This window comes from Aulonocara sp. 'chitande type north' Nkhata Bay, linkage group LG3 (genome assembly GCF_057382095.1).
Source record: "Aulonocara sp. 'chitande type north' Nkhata Bay isolate Kocher_YH1m ecotype deep benthic linkage group LG3, A_spYH_male_GT1.1, whole genome shotgun sequence".
NCBI lineage: Eukaryota > Metazoa > Chordata > Actinopteri > Cichliformes > Cichlidae > Aulonocara > Aulonocara sp. 'chitande type north' Nkhata Bay.
Window position 1 is genome coordinate 49,271,144 of NC_141346.1, and position 21,315 is coordinate 49,292,458.

General features: G+C 42.0%; 1 protein-coding gene across 3 annotated transcripts in view; it reads right to left on the reverse strand.

Annotated features, from left to right (window-relative positions):
- Positions 1-6,836: 6,836 nt before the first annotated feature.
- The window catches only part of m1ap (meiosis 1 associated protein), a 55,759-nt gene continuing 41,280 nt past the window's right edge, over positions 6,837-21,315 (reverse strand). For 2 of the 3 annotated variants that reach the window (XM_086284661.1, XM_086284652.1), the window contains 8 exons: positions 19,831-19,986; positions 18,703-18,862; positions 15,823-15,964; positions 13,523-13,592; positions 13,284-13,426; positions 11,468-11,583; positions 11,179-11,233; positions 6,837-9,500 (listed from right to left, as the gene is read on the reverse strand). In XM_086284661.1, coding sequence (XP_086140787.1) covers positions 9,267-9,500; positions 11,179-11,233; positions 11,468-11,583; positions 13,284-13,426; positions 13,523-13,592; positions 15,823-15,964; positions 18,703-18,862; positions 19,831-19,986 — 1,076 coding nt within the window. In that variant the 3' untranslated portion in view covers positions 6,837-9,266. The remainder of the gene's footprint in view (positions 9,501-11,178; positions 11,234-11,467; positions 11,584-13,283; positions 13,427-13,522; positions 13,593-15,822; positions 15,965-18,702; positions 18,863-19,830; positions 19,987-21,315) is intronic. The other variant, XM_086284668.1, reaches the window with a different exon arrangement.

Here is a 21,315-nt window from a genome sequence, read left to right on the forward strand (position 1 = left end):
ACAGTGTCTGTTTCCAGAGAAGACTTTGCCCAAATTCTGGCCATAAAGCAAACTGCGCAAACTTTCATGCTGAGTTCGGTTTCAATGCGTTCTTTATCTCATGTGACTCCACTTGTTCGAGCTTTAAAAAAAGCTACAGTTTTGCACATTTCAGCTGTTCAGTTTAGCATTTTAGACGCGCAACTGACTCTTTTTACTTTTTTGAAATACTTTGACACGGTTGCCTGAGTATCATTTACCAAAACAGGAACCGTGATTTAATTTTTTTGTCTGTGTAAATGTGCAGACCACGAGTGACATAAAAAGTTTTGTTTCTCTCTCTTTGCAGTGTCTTGGGTAATAAAGTGACACACATTTTATTTCTTTCATGTCATTGTCAGTGAGAGCGAGTGTGTGTTGCAATTTTAGGCTCATTTTTAAAAACGGTCGCATAAAAAGTCCCCGGAGCTAAATGAGAACGATTATGTGGTAAGCAAAGAAATGTGAAGAAGATGTTAGTGTGACCAGATTAAGAAAATCCAGTCACACTATGTATTCATTCATTCTTTGTTTAAAACATAAGACACTGGACTTTTTCATGTAATCCGAGCTAATCCTTTCAGTTACGCCTAAACAAAGACCATCTTTCTCCGTTTTGTCTGTTTCAGTATAACAACAACAACAACATCAGTGTTACTGAGCACAGAGTTATGAGCGTGGATAACTCTGTGCTGGATAAATGCGCAATCCAAACATCCGGGCCCGGTACTTTGAAACAACTTCAATAAATGCAGGATATCCATCCGTTATCTGGATTCATTCAGGGATTCAGCAGTCACACAAAGCTGGTTATCAACTCACTAAATCAACTCAGAGTTTCCCCTGTGTATTCACAGGAAAAGGATGGTGTTAGCGGCATCTGGCCAATCACGGATAAGTGCTGCAGCTGGCAACAGACTGGCTGATTAGTATAGTTTAGTATCGCTTTATGTTGCCTGACGATAAATCTATACGGTGGGAAAACTAATACAGATGGAAAGCAACACAATGTGTAAAGGGAAAAGCTCTGCACAATAGTGTAGCACTAAAAGTCCTCAATGAATGTGTCTGTTTAAGCGTTTTGGTCAGTAAAACTGGAAAAGAGCAACTATATTAATAGTATTTAGACTATTTAAAGTTAGTGAAGAAAATCAACATAATTCAGTGCAAGTTGATAAACTTACGCTGGTATAGCTCACTGGGTTGAGCAGGTGACCCATATGTCACATGGCTCTGGCCCTATGGAGATGTCAGCCATGCTGTCGTATCTCAAAAGTCTTGAGCCACCCTCTTTATATTTTGCCATGAAAATGGCAAATTGGTGCAGAAATTTGGGGGAAAGCCATCCAATGAATGCTAGTGCTCCACTGCATGTTGTTCTATTCATGAATACTTTTACTGCACTGGTGGTGTAGTTGGGATTACTGTCATGCATGCTGTCAATGAAGCCTTTTTTAATCCTACACTTTCCAGATGGTATTGCACGATGGATGAATATCTGATTGTACTTTTGTGTATTCATATTTCCAGTTTTTAATGAGATCTCCAACACCACTGGCTGAATTTTAGCCCCAAATCATGGCAAATCATTAGCTGTACTTTTTATGCTTTACTGATTCAAAGGTCAATCATTAACAGAAAAAAACAAACAGAAAGAAACCTCTGAAAATGTCAGGTACAAATGTCCAGACCTTCAGAAAGCCTGGAGAACTATTGTTCAAGACCACTTAATTAAAAAAATCTTTAAGCAAAATATAAAAAATGGAGGGTTAGGGTTAGCACTGTACTTGTATAGCAGCTTTCTTGCATAGATGTGTATCTTATGCATGAAAGCACGATTTCATGCATATATCTCCCTTTCAAATGCTGCTACAACCGGCAGCCAGTTAACAACTTTGAGCTACCGTCACTTTTGAAGCTCGCCCAGTGACGCACTTAAATGCTCAATGTGTTCAAAAAGCAGTGCGCTAAAATATCAGCTTGTGGTTTTACAGTTTTTTATGTGCTGGGCTATCAAGCCTGTTTTGGTCATGTGCATTTCCTGAAGTGTGAAGCAGTTGCAGCGCAGCCTCGCAATGAACTCCACGACAGGCTGTAAAGCTAAACTGCCTCTTAACAGGTATGCAGAAGAGGGCTAGGCCGTCACAACTAAATCTGCATGTATCCCGTCAACATATGCTCAACAACAAACCGATGGATTTATCCGTTATCACCAGCTAAGATTCAGATCTTATTTCGACGTTACAGAAAGCACCCCGCTCTTTCTGTCACCTCCTCTTCATTTTTGTTCTTCACACTTTGCTCTTCATCTGTTTGACCTTTCACACATCTGCAACGGGCAAGGTGCACGAACACGTATGAACAACTCGATACTGATGTGTATCAGGGTGTTATTTGCATCTGCATGGATTCCACCATTTGTCCCTTGTTGTGTACATTGTTGTCTTGTATGTGTGTGTGTGTGTGTGGTAGCCTCATACTGAAAGGCTTTATCAGACTTCACAGTTTCAGATCAACTTCTGTGAGTTTTCTCACCGTAAGATGGAGAAAAATGACAAGTTCAACAGTGAGCGCTCTGCTGCAGGTTATGTGACACCAAAAGCATCGAAGTTAAGATGCTGTGAATGATCAACAGACAGCAGAAACATATAGAGGCTTTACTCTACCAGACATGACACCAGTTGTGTATGTGTGTGGGTGTGTTTGCACCATTTCTAGACACATGAGTCTCTCTGGCCAGACAGTTTTATCTGCAGCTTTGAGGTCTATGTGTTACTTACTGCATGTCTACACAAACACACACACTCACACGTACTATATTAACTATTATCATGTCAGTCACAGCCTTCCTGTTCTTTTCACTGTCTATTCTCAACACTGCGTGACTGTCTTCTTCCCACCAAGGTCTCCTGCTCGTCCTCTTTAGTCAAAGGTCACGTCAGAGTTTAGTTTCGGAAAGAGAAAAGGACCAGCCCAACAACATGAGGCACTGAAACTTGTTTTTTTTTTCCGCAAACACGTGCTTCTGTGGAAAGAGAGAAGGAAAACAAAACTCCTTTCCAGAAGGCTTCATATTGAAGGGCAGTAGGTGCTTGGCCAACAGGGCAGTGCCCTATGATACGCAAATGTGCAACCAAATGAATCATAAAAATATGTAATAGATAATATATACATAGCTCACTGTAATGGTTTTTCTCTGTTCCTGTACGACAGAAAACAAACCAGCAAAAAGAAACGAAACTGCTGCACTCATATTATCCTAGCTTTCCAAAGATGAGAGGAAAACTATGAGCAGAGGAAAACATCTGTCCCTGATGTCTGAGAAACAAAACAGAAATCCGTCCATCCATAGTTTAGCTAGTTAGCTAGCGCACAGCTAGCATGTTTGCAGTTAGGACACAACAAAGTCAGGAAGTCGGTATAGTAACCTCAAATTGACGTAGCCCCTGGGTTCTGTGCCTAATTTAGAATTGTGTATTCTTATTTAATGGGTGGATGGGTTTTATTTCTAGTTGCATTCATGATTGTTCCAGGGGCTTGTGATCCTTTTGGGTTCTGGGTAACGAGGGAAGTGGGAACGACTGGCGATAAAGGCACACAGGGGGTCATATTAAGAGAATCAGAGCAGGGAGGGAAAACACAAGACAGTGTGAACAATGAACTACCAAAATAAGACAGGCTTTTGCTTTTTATGCAATGTCCCTGATTATGCTTTGCCATGACCCTCGTATTTCTTTCCCTGATTACCCTTCTTTGTATAAATGGTCCTGTTGTGTCTGTAGTCTTTGTTGGATTCCCTGCTGTGGTGCTTCCCTTGTCTTGTTAATTTTTTTAGATTTCAAACTATGATATAAAGTCTTTCCTGCCCTACACACCAGTTAGTTCTTGTTTTCATTCCCCATCCACTTGTCATCTATTCTCAAAGGCCCATGAGCTGCTGAACAAGGCCTTCCAGACTGAAGCTGCTAGCCTAGCTCATTGCTTCTGAAATATCTGTCCACTTCATTATTAGTCAATTGCTTGGCTATCTGCAAATTGCATAAAACTGTGTGATTGTGGACAGTTGTGGTTACAGATTATCTCACCACCTCCATGCATTAGTACTTAAAGTTTACCTAATTTGCTAAAACGCACAAAACACAATATACAAAGGTCTACATATGGTCTCTACTCTGTGTTAATGCCTGTGAACTGACTCAACTGCATCAAATGAGGCTCTAAAAGGAAAATAATGAGCCGAAAGATTTACTGATGCATAGCTAATGACACTATTGATGGTGCAGCTTTGATGTAATCAGAGGAAACTTCATCCGAGAGATTCATCAGGTCAGGAATCCCAATAGCCTCTTAATGATGTAGTTACTCTACTGAATAAAGGAATAACAACAGTATTGTCAGGCTATGGCTTCAAATGTTAAGATCTGTGCAAATGCCATTTTTTATGTCAAACATGGCTGGGTTATTTTGGTCTTGTGAAAACCTGACACCTGTCAGCTGCACCTCTTAATATAAAAACGACTTTGAGCATCGTTTCCTCATTCTGTTTCAACTTTGCGATGCGTAGCATATGACACACTCCTGTCGTGGGCATCTGACAAGACGTTAGTGCTTTCTGACACGGGACACACATGAAACTGTCCGGTTTCCTCTCGTGTTTGACTTGGTCGACCACCAGCGCTCTATTTTTGGCTTTGCGTGGGCAAACCAATTCAGTCATGTGTGTCTGAAATAGAGGTTCATTCACTCTCGCTCTCTTTCAGTGCTACCTAAAGGAAATGTCAGTTTCTCATTCATGCTGCTTCATTTGCAAAACCTCAATGATTATCTGCACAGAGGTTATGTGTGGTGAAGAAGTGATTTTTCTCAGCGAGCTTCAGTGGACCACACTTCAGGTTCAGGTTCTCTAGTTTCTGTGCTTTTCATGATGATAATCACTGGGACGCATACTCTTCAGAGATTTGTGCTCCTGACTTTATGTCACACATGTGCACATGTGCATGCATTTCAGACATGTAGGAGTAGAGACCTTTCAAGATTTCTCTTACGGGTTTCCAATTCAGGTTCTGTAACCTTCTGACTTCACCTCCTCACTTCCTCCTCACAGAGATGAACTTCCTCTTTCAATTCTCGCTCAGCGTTGCTGGTAAGACAGATAATTATTCTCTGCCTGTGTATGAACTGTGACTCCTGTGCTTATTCTTCCATGTGTATAGTATCAGAGTCCTGTGGCAAGTCAGGACAATCGCAGGAAAGAGACAATGCGTTACAGTCTGTGGGACAGACAGAGAGTCTGATGCATGTTTTTTTTTGTGCTCTGCAGATTGCAGCAAAAAAGGAAATGGAACATTGAGCATAAAGCAGGAAGTCAAAGCACTAATATTATCCTGACTCAGATATAGATGGCACAAAAAAGAATACAACCGCATTTTTAGACAGCTGAACCACAAAAGCCTTTTTACGCGGCTCAGAATTATCGAGTTTAGTTCGATGCACAGACACGTCTGCGAATTACGTCCCCCAAAAAACCCCAAACCAAAACAAAACACCACCCTTTTAGAAGTTATTAGAATGAATAACTTGGACATGAAGTTTTCCAATATGGTTTCTGCAAGGTGACGATGCATTGCTAATGACACTATTGATGGTGCAGCTTTGACGTGAAAACAAATAAAAGCTAACATTTTATTTTATTTTATAACTTTAACCAATACTTCTGGAGAATTTAATCTTGTCTATATTCATCTTGCTAAAAACAATGATTTAGTCTGTTCTTGAGCAATAAGCGTTACCAAAAAGGTTAAATAGACACTACTAAAAATAACAGTGGCAGAAAGTAGCTTCCTACGCTTAAAAAAAAAACAAATAAATAAAGTAAATTAAGCTTACAAAAGCAACACAGAGACTTGCACACACCATCGCTTCTCAAAATATCACTTCGTGCTCGGTAACAAATAGAGAAGTTTTACTGTGAAGCACCCTTGCTGAATGTTTGTCGGTTCCTATATAATCACTATCTTTTCTGTTAACAGTAACAGTCTGTGAGAGATGTCAGCGTGTATGATTATTAGTCTGAAGAAAATAACAGAATGTGGGAATTAACCACCAAACCCAACAAATATTCTCTGCAGACCAAAGTTCATTCTTTGTGTGGAGCGGTAACAGCTTAGGTCTAAAGACGTTTGTGTGTGTGTTGAAATAAATATGCTAACCAGTTAACTCCAGTAACTAACCACATGTAATGCTAGTTTGTAGCTAAAAGTGTTTTACAAGGTCTTGAACAATCAGGCCAGATCTTATCCTAAAGACCTCACAGTACCATATCACCATACAACATTAGGTGATACTGTATCCTCCCTTAGGTACACTGCAATAGGCCTAGGCTGCTTCCCATGACGCACCCATTAGTATTTCTTCTTCACGCACCTGTTTATACACCACTCAGCATTTAGTTTTCACCTGTCTCCTTTACCTCCACCCGGTCATGGCGGCCCCTCCTTGAGCCTGGTTCTGCTGGAGGTTTTTCCTTTTAAAAAGGAGTTTTTCCTTCCCACTATCACCACATGCTACTGCTACTACAGCATAGATGCTACTACTGCACATTCACCTAAGGTATATGTTATATATATAATATTCTACCTCTATCCCCCCCCCCTCCTTTTTGGACAAGTCGAGGAGCGTGTCAGGTTACATTCCACTGTGTGTTTTGTGTTGGAGAAAAGGTGGTGAAAGAAACATTATATGTAACGATGGGTAAAGCTCCTGACAACAGACCACTTGAGAGCAGGATTTGGGCAGGATTGGTTTATTGCTTAGCACACTATTTTCAATGTCCTGTCCTCACCTACTAGTGATGTCTGGTGATAGTAGACAAAAAACCCAGCTGCTTCCTTTGTCACATACCACAGAAATGAAAGAAATATCGATGACAAAACAAAAGTAGCACCAGTTAAGACCCAGAGCTCATGAGTAAGGATAAGGTGCATACTGCACTTTTAAAAAGGTTAATTTCAATAGGTGAATGGCTTAAAACGAAAAGCGTTTTTATGGTTTTAGTTACACACTGGATGCACTTAATTGTGCGGTGGAGTTTTTTAAGTGATAATGATGAAGATGACAAAGACAATCAATCATTAAATAATAATAAATGCAACAGTTTCATATTTATACACCTTTTCATTCTGCTCTCATCCTTGGGAAACTCAATAATGTTATTAATGTGCAGGGAAACCTGTGGGAGGTAAAAGGTTAAAGGCGGTTAGGTGCCCTTCTTCTACTATCAGCACCTTATGCTACAGAAATGTTACCGCAATCATCCGCCCACAAACTGGCATTTTATTATTCCACAGCAGATGAACAGATCAGATACAGGTTTATACATGTGTGTGTATATATATATATATATACACCTCATATATATGAAAGAAAGCTGAACAGGAACACGATTGAATTAACACTGTGAGATGAGGAAAAAAAGAACAACGAGAAATGCAAAACATTTTTCAGAGAAGACCTTTTGCTTTAGAGCAAAGAATCGAAAAAGTCACCTGACAAGCGGGACACTGTTAAACTTCCTGCAATTTCAAAAACAATTGAACTTTTGTCAGTTTCTGGTAATATCACATTTATCTGTAACAGTTGTGACATTTAATGAGGAGTGTGTCTAACAGTGTGCAGGTCACGCAGAAGAGCTCCGGCTCTAGCCTTCTGACCTCTCCGGGGACAGAGGGACTGCTGTCGTTGCATCTGAACAAATTTATGAAATTCACACCAGTTGACTCAGCTCTCCAGCGCTCGTGAGAATCAAAAAGAAAGTGAAGAGCGAGAGTGAAGAAGCGACGGGGGAGAGAGAGAGAGAGGGGGGGGGGGGAAGTGGGGAAAATGTTAGTGCCTAGTTTTGAAGGTCCGGGTGAATTCTTCTCAGAGACAAAAGCATCGTTGTCGTCTTGAATGCGGAAGTAGTGTGACATCACAACGTGATGAAGTCACTGGCCACTGGGATGTGCCAAATGTTATAAGGTTCAGTAAGGGGGTGGAATGGCGGGAGACTCATTAAACTTATGTGTGACAAGGCTCATTCACGGGAAAGGAATTCATAACAGTGACGACGGACAAACGTAACTAATGTGTGAATGTGAATCACTGTCGGGGTGTAAATATAAAACTGTGCACAAACCAGCAGTGATGTAATAACTTCAAATCGCCTCACACACACTCACTCGCAGACACAACGGAGTGTTTTTTTCCAATGCAAAGTTGTCATATTCACGTTTTCACAGAACACACTGGAGATTTTATCAGTTTTCTTCCATCCACCCTCCTCCCCCTCACGCTGCCTTTAAACCCTCTGAGAGAGAGCTGGCGGCGGGGGTAAAGGCGAGCAGAGAGGCCTCTCTGTCTCTGGCTCGTTGAAACAGTGAAGCTGTGTTCGAACGGGAGCTCAAGATGGAATGTGTCACTATAAGTCTTTATGCAGCACGTCTCGTTTATTATGCATCAATTGTAGTTTTGTAGCTAGTTTCCTTTTGACTTAAAGCTGTGCGTGCCAGCGTGCGTGCTGCAGCGCGCAGACACTGCTTTTTATACATCCATCAGCTTTTAATCTTCCTCTGATCTCCCACACACCACCCACGTTTGTTCTTTTTTTTTGCAACTTCTTATTACTTCCCCCCATTTTTTTTTGGGTGACTGTTTAAGGCTTTCATTGTCCTGCCGCTTCCCTTCTTTTCATCTTTTATCCTGCTTTTTTCTTTTTCATTGTTTACGGTTTGTGATTTTGACGTTTTGCTAACTCAGCAATCTGCACATGGCAGCGAGCTGAAACTTTCCTTTCTCACATTCACGCTCGCACACATACACGCACATGCTTGCAAATGCAGCGACGGAGGCTTGTTAAATTCAGATCTAACTAATATTGTTCGAGCGAGCGGTGAGAATAAATAGAGATGAAAGAAAGTGTCAGAAGAACCACCCAGAGTGCAGTGCAGAGTAAGTGTGCTCGCAGCGTGTTGCACGGCCTCCTGTGTGCATTTACGTGCAAATTAGCTTGTCTCTTCCTTTCTTTAAAGCCTTTATGAGCTGCCTGATTGCTCACCAGCTTTACATTGGAGACCAATTAGCCAAATATGTGTGTGTGTGTGTGTGTGTGTGAGGGCCTATATATTTGCAGGTGCGCTAATTCCACTGGAACCCCTTTGAAGTGTGCAACAATGGACTTTTCCTCACTTTCTGCTACTAACCCTGCAGCACTCTTACTGTATTAGCACAGAGTTATCATCATCATCATCATCGTTTCCCTCTTGCCGGGTAGGGGCCCGACTGCTGCCACTGCTGCTGCTGCTGAGGAAGTTCAGAGCTGGGCGGGAGGCCTTGCTGGGAGGAGGTCCCAGCGAGGAGGAAGAGGAGGCGGCGGAGGAGGAGGGTAGCGGAGCAACGGTGGCCCTGACCTTGTTGTTCATTCCCAGTTGGCGACTGTAGTTTTGTAGCTGAATGGAGGCGACACACACACACACACACACACACACACACACACACACACACACACAGACACACACACATTCTGAATTTCAAACTCAAGATCACTTTCTTGTAGAAAACGGGAGATGAAAGAGTGGAAGAGGAGGATGTGAAGGAGTTGGGAGGAAGGACATGTGAACGCAGCAAAAAGGAACATTATGTTTGGACTTTAAGTCTGAGGTCAGCTGGAGTGACAGCTCGCCACAGAGCAGAGCGAATAAACACTTTCCCTGCGTTTTCCCACTGAAGTGAACTATTTGCATGTGAGCAGCCTTATCAGCCCCGATGAGTCACCCTGCCAACAGCTATACACCCTCAGGACACAGCAGGCCTCAGTTGATGGGAATACATAAAAAAAAACATTAGGGTGAAAGTTCACGAGCGATACACTGCCTGTGAAATCCACAGGAAATACTACACTCTACTAGAAAATACTCGGAATATACTCCGAAGCACTGAATATTGGTCTGGAATTACAGTAAAAAAACCCAATAGGATGCCACCACAGCAGCGATACATTCAAAACACCAGACAAACCTCGAGCCGAATGATCTTCTGGAAAGTCTGAACCTTTTAGAAGAAGCCCTTGTGATATAAAACCACTTCATCTCAAAAGTGCTATCTTTGACAACATTGTAGAGTATCAGAAAGCACCACAGCACAGACTGTGTGCTCGTTTAATCAGAGTTTATGACTCACTTTGAAAACTCTAAAATAAAACTGAAGAATGATTCACTACACTATCGTTGTTTCACATCAGAAACGCAGTAATCCTCAGACTCAATGAGGTAACTTAACCACTTCCTGAAATAAAATGTAACTTTTAGGTTTTAACTAAACTTCTGACTTCATATGCATCCAAAATTATTCTTGTGATACTTTAGGCACTGAAGCTGCTTAAATGTTTATTTCGCAAACTTTTATCTGGCACTTTTAGTTTCTAGTTTCTTTCCAGGACATGATAAGATTATAAAACACAAAGCACCATTAAACATTAACCACAAGTTCACTTTGTGGCCTCCTTTAAAAACCTGTGATTGTTTTTACTTAGCATTCTCACATTATCTGACAGCTTTCATACATCTCTCAGATGCTCCCATTCAAACAAAACTGCTGACATCACACAACAGTTTACAAAAACAATACCCTCAGAGTGTTTGAGACTGGCTGACCTCTAGTTTACGACTACCTGGCTACAAACTGAGCAGTTAAAACTAGTTCCAGCTCAACCGAGTGCACCAATAATGCCCGATTATCTAAACTGCCTCCGGAGGGCACGCTTACACAACACCTTTATCTGTTTGCTTTAACTCGGACATCTGCTCGTCCTCAACCGCTGCCTCCAAACAACAATGTGGTTGTTTTATTGGATTATGTTGCTTTACTTCACATTTTTCATTCTCATGTTTATTTTCACGTTTTTGTCCAAAAGGCTTGTTTGTGTCTGACTGCAGCGAGTGCTGCCATCTAGTGATCAAATGAGGACGTGAGGCTGAAGGGCATTACTAAAGCACACGCTCCACAGAAAGATGTTTAATGTGGTTAATCAGAATGCGGTCAAATGGCTCTTGAACCATAAACTTCCCCCATCTTATATATAAGCATCGCAGAGTGACCTTCAGACTGTCATAAAGCTGCTGTGTTTACCTGCCGTGGCTGTCTGCTGCCTGTGCTTTTAGGGCCCTCCTGTGGTGGCTGAATCCTGGGAACACAAACAGCTTAGCTCCTCAGTACCATCTCCTTAACATATATCTGTAACCTGAACATAATCTTCTTAATAAGCTTCTTTATCATTGGCAACAGCTTGTGGTTACAATCACCTTCACTTAGCTACATCTTCACTAACGGCACTGATCACGTCATTCTTTAAATTAGAGCTTTGATCATCTCTATAAATATCATCACAGACTCATCATGATCCTCCCGTGTTGCTGACCTGTATGGGTATCGTGGCTGGGAGAGCAGGCCTCGGCTCCTGAGGTGCTGGTAGAGGTTACTGCTCAGGGTGAGAGGGTTTAAAACAAACTCCTCATCCAGCTGAGTGAGACAGCTCTGACAGAGACAGAAGGCACACGAGTATCATTTGAATATTTCAACTGCGACCTGTTTCGACCTTTAGCGAGTACTCAGAATAAAAAAGTGAGTCACAGTAAATGACGAGGCACCGTGTTCTGTAATGTCCTGTCAAAAATACACATGACGTCTAATACTGTCATCATCACATTCACAGAAGCGTCATCCTGAGACGTCATCGAAACTTTGCGTGCTTTGCCTTCGCGATGATGAGTGTGCAGTTTAAGTAAAGGTCATAATATGAAATTACTATTATAATTCTTTAATATCAGGGCGCAAGTGATAATGTGAGGAAAGTGTTCGAAGGAACAGGGAAAGGAAGAAAGTAGACAGGAATAGTGGGAGTATACGGCAAAGAGAAAGGTGGCAAAGGAAAAGGAAAATGCTTACAGTGAGTTGTTTGTGAGACTAGATGCTAAAAGAAGGAAAAAAGAGGGCCTTTTGTCAGTTGGTTATAGAGAGACCGAGGTGGAAAAAAGATAAAGATGGAAATGTGCTAATGAGTGAAGAGAGTGTGTTGACAAGATGGAAGAAGTAATTTTGAGGAACTGATGGGTGTAGGAAATGTAAGAGAGAGGAAGACAGATGGAAGACAGTTGGTCATAAAGTGCAGATTAGAAAGGAGGAAGTGAGGGCAGCTATGAAGAGAATGAGTGGAAAGGTGGTTGGTCCAGAAGACCTACCTGTCAAGGTGGAGATGTCTGTGAAAGAGAGCAGGGCACTTTTTAACCAGATTGTTTAACATGATTTCTAGGGTACAAAATTTTTAGAATTTTGAAGGAAGAAGAGAAGGAAGCAAGAAATGGCAATGGTGAGGGTGCGACATGAGGACAGTGAGACAGTGCTGATGTGGATGGAGCTGCCCGGCAGGAGGAAATGAGGAAACCCTCAGAGAAGATTCATGGATGTGGTGAAGGAGGACATGAAGAAGGCTGGAGTGACACAAGAGGATGCTAGAGAAAGTGATTGATGGGTATGTGATCCAACAGGTGAAAGAAGAAGAAGACATATAAACAAATGGTGTGGTCCTTAGTTCCAGGTATATACAAATAGAATTGTATGATGATTCCATGGTTCAGTCTTTAAAAGGTTAACTGGTCATTCAGGCGAGTGTTAACATGATACCGAAATCCTCCATTGAGGGGACGTTGCAGCAAATCCACCTGAAGAAGATGTAACTCTTAGAGCTGCATCAGAATCTATGGGCCTGAGTTAGCATGATAAATGTTAAAGTTCATGATAGTACAATTAGAAAAGACTGAACAAGTGCGGCTTATTTGTAAAGGCTGTCATAAGAAGGCATTTTCTCCCTAAAAAGAACAGCACAGCTTTGGACAGGTGAGAACCAAGTGGAGATGTTTGGCCACAATGCACAGTGTCCCCTCATATCAGCTTTCACCATGGAGATGGAGGCGTGATGATTTAGGCTCGCTTTGCAGGCACAAGACCCGGGCAGCTTGCAATCACAGAGTTGACCATGAACACCTCTGTATGCCAAAGTATTGTAGATTCAGATGTGAGGATGTCTGTCTAACTTGGCTCACAGCTTGCCTTGTATTAATGTAAAGGTAACCAGTGCTGATAGATTACTGAAGTTGAATCATCAACTTCTGCTTTGAGGTTCTCAGTGTCTCTATCTACTTCTCTAAATTGTTTAGAGCAACCGGAGCTCATCTAACCTGTATAGTCTGCATGGCGTGATGTGCAGGGTCCTGAGCCGAGACCAGCTGTGAGCACGGCAGCAGCAACTCTCTGGAGACCACAGGCTTCAGCAGCAGGGACAGAGATGGAGATGGCTGGAGGATGTAGTGGGAATACACACCTGTGTTGGACACATACACGCGGCCTATGATTGTTCACGAATGACCTTGATAAACAGTCATCTCTCTCACACATAAACATAAACACAAATACACACATGGACCTGAGGCTCCAGCTGCAGACTTCTGAGCCGGCTCCACCTGCAGCAGCAGGAACAGGTCACGACTCTGAAAGAGAGAAATCAAAAACTTTTCGAACCGTGGAGGGATATGCAGAATCTTGCAAGGCTGACAAGCTAAAATGAAAAGACGATCAAACGGTCCAAACAATTTTATGCTATGTTATTACTGCAGAAACACTGGGATGCTGTGTAAAATGTAAACATATCTTAAACACAGCAAATGTTCAAATTGGGACATTTGACTATTTCATGAAAAAAACAACAGAGAACATTTGAATTTAATGGCAGCAACACATCTCAAAAACAGGGCAACAAAAAGACTGGAAAAGTGTTACTGAAAAACAGCTGGAGGAACATTTTGGAACTATTTATATTAACTGGAAACAGAGAAAGAGCACGTTAGAGAGCCCGAGTTTCTTAGATGTAAAGATGGACAAACGTTCGCCTTTCTGCAAAAAAACTGCATCTACAAAGCGGGGATTGCTTTCAGAATAATAAGCCTCAACATTAAAATTGGGAAGTCTTTGAACATCTCATCAATAATATACAGTACATTATATCATCAAATGATTCGGAGAATCTGGAGAAATCTCTGTGTGCAAGTGACAAGGCTGAAAATCCACATTGTATGCCTGTGATCTTTGGGCTCTCGGGCAGCACTGTGTTAAAAACAGAAGCAGAAGCAGATACATTAACTTCAGTAGTGTATTAGCACCAGTTACATTAATATAGGGAACCAAAGAAGTATTAAAGTTGAGGGATATAAGCCATTATATCTGAGGTAAAGTTGGAATCCAAATACAGAAAAAGGCTCAATGTGGCTCTTATTTACAGATACTCAGAATCATGTAAATATAAAGTACACAGTTTCATTTCTGAGCTTTTATGCATTAGGACATACCGGTACCAGCTCTTTATGATTATGTTTGACTACATGGGCTTAGGGACACTTCCAGAAAGTTCACTGAGTCGTCCACAAATTCCCTTCCTGTCTCTATCATGCAGAGAAGAAGTTGCGCAGTATGTGAACATGATCCAGAAACCTCTTCTCTGGGTTAAAGCTAAAATGGACAACTGTTGTGTGGTCAGATGAATTTATTGTGAAATTCCTTTGGGGAAAAAAAGCTACATCATCCAGACTAAAGAGCAGAGACCTGACAGCTTGTTATCATCATTATCATTTTAAAAAGTCTTGCATATTTCAGTCATATTTTCAGCCAATGTTAAATCACATGCTGCAGCTAATCCAACAGCATGGCTTCGCAGCAGAAGAGTCTGGGTGCTGAACTGCCTTGCCACCAGTCCAGACCTTTCACCAGTTGAAAACATGAAATGAAAATACAACAAGAAGACGTGGGACTGCTGAGTAGCTAGAATCCTTTATCAGACAAGAACGGGACAACATTCCTCTCTCGAATGTGAAGCAACCGGTCTCTGCAGCTTGCAGACAGTTAAAAATACCCGCCACCTCTAACCCTAGATGCACCTTTGGTAACAATTAAAAATTCTAGATGATTTTCAGAAAAGTTGACCTCTGACCTCTAACATGTCTGAGATTTTTAAGTAGATCCACCTGAGCTATCAATTTGAAAGTCCTCTGTCACCTCGTTCTTAAGTAAGACGGCGCTGGCACGGCTGGCAGCCTTAACCCAATTTCCCTCAGGATGAATAAAGTATGATCAATCAATCACATTCAAGAAATCGCATTTTCAGAAAATGTGACCTCTGCACACCCCCCCCAGCAGACTGATGTCAATACTCCATCAGCCCTTTATAGCCGAGGGGTAAAAAAACCTGTTGTTAAACAAATAGGCGATGCTTTTTAGTGCTGAACATGGAGCTGTCCCAATTTGTTGAGATGTGTTACTACCATAAACCACAAGATTATTTAATACTGTTCTTAAACTGGCACATTTTCTCTGTTTGATATGTTTACTATGTTCTGCTGTAAACAAAATATGGATTTATGAAATTTACAAACCACTGCATTTTATTTGTACTTGAATTCGCACAACTTTCCAGTGTTTTTGGTGTTGGTTTGTATGAGTTGAGAATCACAACCGTCAAACAAAAGCACAAACATGAATATGATTGCTCTATTCTACCATGACTCCCACGTTCCCACATTCGCTAAAACGGGAACCAGATTTGCATTATGCAAATTCTTTCATGTAGACTGGTCAAATGGGTTTTACTTCTGCATCACATGCGGCCATAAAATGTCAGTTTCTCTTAATAAAGACAATTGTCACAAGATGAAAAAACAGAAACTACACCCTGAGTGTGTGGCAGAGGGCATGGAACAAGTTCTGGTTGTTCTCCATTTCATCCCAGTCCAGCTGCCAGCAGGTGGTTGGGCGGATCACCAGCGGAAGGCCGTACAACACACTCTCACACACGCCGTCTGCACGCAGAACTCTGAAAGACACACACACACACACACACGCCAACAATGGAAAAAACAATGAAATCCTTTTCATTTCTGAAATGAGCTCCAGCAGAAAACTGTAAGTATGCAAATATATGGAAAACATCATGAGCAGAGAGAATGACATCATCCCTGCTGAGGTGCGTTTGCAGTGTGACCCATTTTCTAACTCAAGTACATAAACAGCACAATTTTCCAACCGTCTGGTATGCAAAACGAATGCCCATTCGTTCACACAAACGCACATTACTTCCTACTGTAGGTCCTGAAAATGTAAAACAAATGCAAATCAAGTTTCTACCTCAGCGCCTGCTTTCTATCATTAGCGTGTGTGTAGCATGCGTGTGCGCATTTAGGGAAAAATTACATCAGCTGTTCACCGAGTTGGAAATAAATTCAGCATTACCTCAACTGCATGAAAACATTACCACCCCACACAACAGGCAGGTCTGGCCCGGATCTGGTATCAAGCCGGCACTGCTGGTTGACTTCTGGCATGATAAGACGTATGTCATCCAGATATGGGCCAGGCCCGGCATAGATGGCAATGTCTATGTGACGGCATGCCATATCTGGCTCGATTGTGGTTTGGTTTATGTGGCCCAGGCTCATAGAAAACAAGTCTGGGCCAGACTTGGCAACAAGCTGGCACTTCTGACTAACTGGTGTCACAGCAGGGTGTATGTCAATCCAGATGTGGGCCAGGTCTGGCAATGATTGCACTATTTATGTTCCTATTTTCCTATTTTAATTAGAAGAACCAAATGCCATGTTGCAATACTGCTATAGTAGCCAACGTTTCAAAATAAGGTTTGACAGGTTTGTGACTGTACACTTTATCCAAAACCTAGTGACGGTTTACTCATCTGTCACGGTCCACAGTGGCAGACCGTGTGGAGAGTGTGAGGAGGACTCAGGTGCAGACACAAGTGAGGATACGGGAGTGAACTTTAAACAAAAGCGAGCCTTTTATTGTGGCTGATGAACACAAAAGAAACAAACAAGAATGAGGGCAGCACAAGAGCAGTAACTAAACAGAAACCTAAACTGGGAACAAACTATGGTAAGGCTATGGCTTGGAATACAAAAGACTGGGCATGGAAACACGGAGGGTGGGAACACAGATGACGCGACACAGACTACATGAAACACAGAGACTAAATACACATGAGGGATGATCAGGGGAAGTGGCCACACATGGGAGCACAGCTGACACACATGAACCTAACGACAGGACAGGAGAGGTGAAACTAAATACACTGACCTTGAATACAGACTTTCAAAGTAAAACAGGAAACATGGAGATTAGACATGACATGAACTAAACATAACCACGCAGACATGACTCATGACAGGTAGACGCACGAACCAGGGAGACGGAGTACAGGGGAAGATGACAGAAGCGACAGCATGAACTTGACAACACAAGACACACAGACATAAACACATGAAGGGCAAGGGAGGCTTAATACAAGGGTCATATAATTACAAATGAGCTGGAATAACTTAATGAACCTAAACAAACAATAAACATCAAAATAGACTAAACACAAAACACTGGGTCGCACGACCCAGGACCATGACACTCATCTTTGCCAGTGGGTGGCTGTAGCTCGGGAGGTAGAGCAGGTCACCTACTGATCGGAAGGTTAGTAGTTTGATCCTTGGCTTCTCCAGTCCGCATGTCAAGAGTATGAATGCAGTTAGGAAGCGCTCAGTTTAGAGAAAGTGTGTGAATGTTGTATAGAGCACTTTAAGTAATCTGGGAGAGTAGAAAAGCACTATGAAAGAGTCAGTACATTCCTTGTCTAAACAGGGTTTTTCATGTTACTTTTGCACTATTATGTTCCAGCACATGTTGTTATTACATGGCTTGATTAAGGTACACATTAGGCTGACATATGGGCCAGCACAGGGACAGCAGTGTGTCTGCAACTGGCCCGTGGCTGCACACAACCTACACATGGATTACATACCGGAAAGAGTGACGGCCCTTTGGTGGTCCAGATCAGGATTGTCAGAGGTGGCCCACACATGGGCCAGCACAGGACCACCAGTGTGTCTGCAACTGGCCTTGCGCTGGCCCATGAAACAATCTTCAGTGCACTGCATGAGTTTGTGAGAAAAAAATGGCACGTACACATTCCTCTACTGACAGGTAGGAAAGAGAAGAAAGTGAAAATGTACTGCGCTACATTCAGTTCATGTGTCCACAATCCCTGTGAGGTTTAAAATAACATGACGAGTTTGTTTTGTAGGAAGCAAATGTAGCTCATTTTTTGTATGACACTGTCCACAGAGGCTATTTTTGACCTACAAGCTTGTAAAACTCTCCATATTTGTTTTGTGATTGGTATGAAAGATTTTATTCATTTGTCAGACTTTTACGATGAGCATTTTCCTGTCCTCTGGAATATATTTTATCTTCTGGTTTCCTCGTCCATCATGCTGATTGTACATTTACGAGGCCAACAAAATTCCTTACAAAAGCGACTGAACTTTGTGCTCATATTGCTTTTACAGCCTCGGAGCACTAACTCCAGCAGAACAAAGTGCACTCAGATGCTCCCAAGTCAAACAAAGGAGCTGTGCATTCAGAGAACGCGTGTTATTGGATCTTGCACACACAAGTCTTCCTTTCTCCTAACAAAGTGATTGTGAGCTGATCCTAAAAACTTTTATTTGTGCTTATAGTTCGAAGGCCCTCAGCATCGATGCCCACGCTTACTTGATCACTTTCAGTGTCTGCGGTGCTGGGCTTTGATTGGCCAAGCCCTTAGGGCCAGGCAGGAAGTCCCGAATGCTCTCAGTCTTCACTCCCAGGTTCGGGGTCAGCGGGATGAGCGCCGGGCTTATCATGCGCTCCTGCATGTCACACTTCACGCACACTGCACATGCAACAGAAACATGCAGTCATGTTAAAAACAAAGTACACGCCATGATTCAGTAGTTTGTAGAACTTAGAACTGTAGAAATTCTAAGTTCCCCATAGGTGAGAAAGTGAGTCCAAATGGTTTGTCTCTGTGTGACAGACTGGTGACCAGTCTAGGGTGTTTGTTGATGAATGGCCAACTCTTCTTTATAATGTTGCTTCAGTTCATTGAGGTTTATGGATATTTGTTTCTAAACTGCTCTCGGGTCAGGTTGAGGCCTTTAAAAACTTTAAATCTTGTCTTTTTCAGCTATTCTGCTGTAGATCATATCGGACTCTAGAATACTTCTGTATTCAGAGGAGTTCGTGGTCAACCCAGTAACTATAAGGTGCCCAGACATCTCAACTTTAGTCTCATTTGTCCAAAGGACACTGTTCCAAGAGTCACACTGTTCAGATGTAGCTTTACAAACCTAAGCCATGCTGCCATGTTCTTTTTAGAAAGAAGAGGCTTTCTCCAGGCAACCCAGTTTTTTAGGCTTTCTCTAATTGTACTGCCATGAACTTTAACATTTAACACACTAACTGAGGTCTGTAGAGTCTGAGTTCTTCTGAGCACTTTGGAGATGCTGGGATATCTACTACTGGGAAGGGTTTTCAACAGAAGAAACAATTGCTTCTGCTGCCAAAACCTCTGCTCCTAATGAGATGCTCACACTTGCTTATGATCAGGTAATGAAGTGCATTTGATTAGCAGCATCTGGCTGCAACTTACCCTCTTAATTTCTATGGAAGCTGTAAATTTGTACTTTTTCACGACTACACAGAGTCATGTGAAAACTGTATTTGTCATGTGGCTGTATTTATGTGCATTAAAAACCTTTCTTTCTTTCATGTATTTGTTAAAGTCATAAACTGTAATGCATTTCTGACTTCCTAAAACATCAGTGTGTTCAAGTTCTGTGTGTGGCTGTAGATTTTAACCTGGAATCAGGTTATCCATGGGGCTTGGTAGCAAGAGGTGAAGGTGCTCTCTGTCTCCACCCTGTTCTTGAAGCCATGCCTTGAACACAGTCTCTATGGCAAACACAGTGTTCTCCACCTGCTGCAGGTCGACCTCTGTCCCCAGCATCAGAGAGTCTGCAAACACACATGCACACACATAGTGTTAAAAAGCTGTATCAGACTGTCTGAGGCTCTGTATGTGATAAGTGCATTGTTCTAAAGATTTTAACCTCTTTCATTAGTTTGACATATGTTAATTAAACAATGTCAATTAGAACAAACTGACACTAACATTCTCTTTGACCTGTATTTTGACATTTTTAACATTTTTATAAACTTGTTCAACAACTCCCCAACTTTCAAAGAAGGATTTTTTTAGCCACTAGATGGCAGCAACATATGATAAATCCAAAGTACAGTAGCAAATGGCCTCGGTGAACTTATCAGTACAAGGGTTCAGTGTTTGTGGATTATCTGAAAGCCTTCTTCAGCCTGTCTGATTAAGAATGAATAAAAGCCTCCAAGACTGAAGATGGTTATATTTTGAAGCTTTTTATGCAAACAAATGTGCTTCTGTTCTGCTTCTGAGCTTTTCCCTCATCCCAAAGGACGCAACATACTAAAAGGCCTAACTTGTCTTCCTTTTTTGCCTGATGACTCCCACTCATCATCAGACGAGCAAAAGAGACCCCACGGACTTGCTCCACCCTCATCTCCTGCTTTCTCGCTTATCTCACCCCCTGATATCCATTACCAAATGACTATAGGCAAGCCTTGCAGAATGCCCCTCTCCTCTCTTTCCCTCATTCTGCTCTTTAATAGTTAATGAGCCATCAGGACATGACTAATGGGACTAAAGGGAGAGCAGGAGATCAGGAAGGACGGAGGAGAAGGTTGACAGGAGGGAGGATGGAGAAGAGTAGGCAAAGTGCTTAATCTCATCCTGTGAGGAGCACTGCGGAGAAAGTAAGAAAGTTGAAATTCCTAGACTAAAATATGCCGATGCTTCTTTCATCTGTCAGATGGAACTACAGCACAGAAGATATTTTTGGTTCTTGGCCAAAGTTTGCAAAAGTGCCTTATCTAGAAATAAGTACATCCTCTGAGGGTGGGGGAGGAGGGGGAGATTAGGTTTGCTACTTTTTTTGCTGATGGACACTTGCGGTAGGATTCCTGCTGTGTGAAGCCGAGAAGGATGAAGGCTGAGAGGGAGGATTTAGAGGATAACAAAACATGCACTAATGACACTTTAGCTTTACAAGTTGTCCTTTTATGTGTCAGGGAAAGCACACTGTCCTGACACATGCTATGTTGCTCTTGCTCTGAACACGGATAAAGAAGTTTTGGAAATTCTCTGGTACTCGGGGCGAGCAGTGCATCTCACTTTACAACACTGCAATGTTACTGAGCAAAAACCCAGCGACTGCAGAGAAAGAGTCTAAAAGAACAAAGAGACAAATAGAG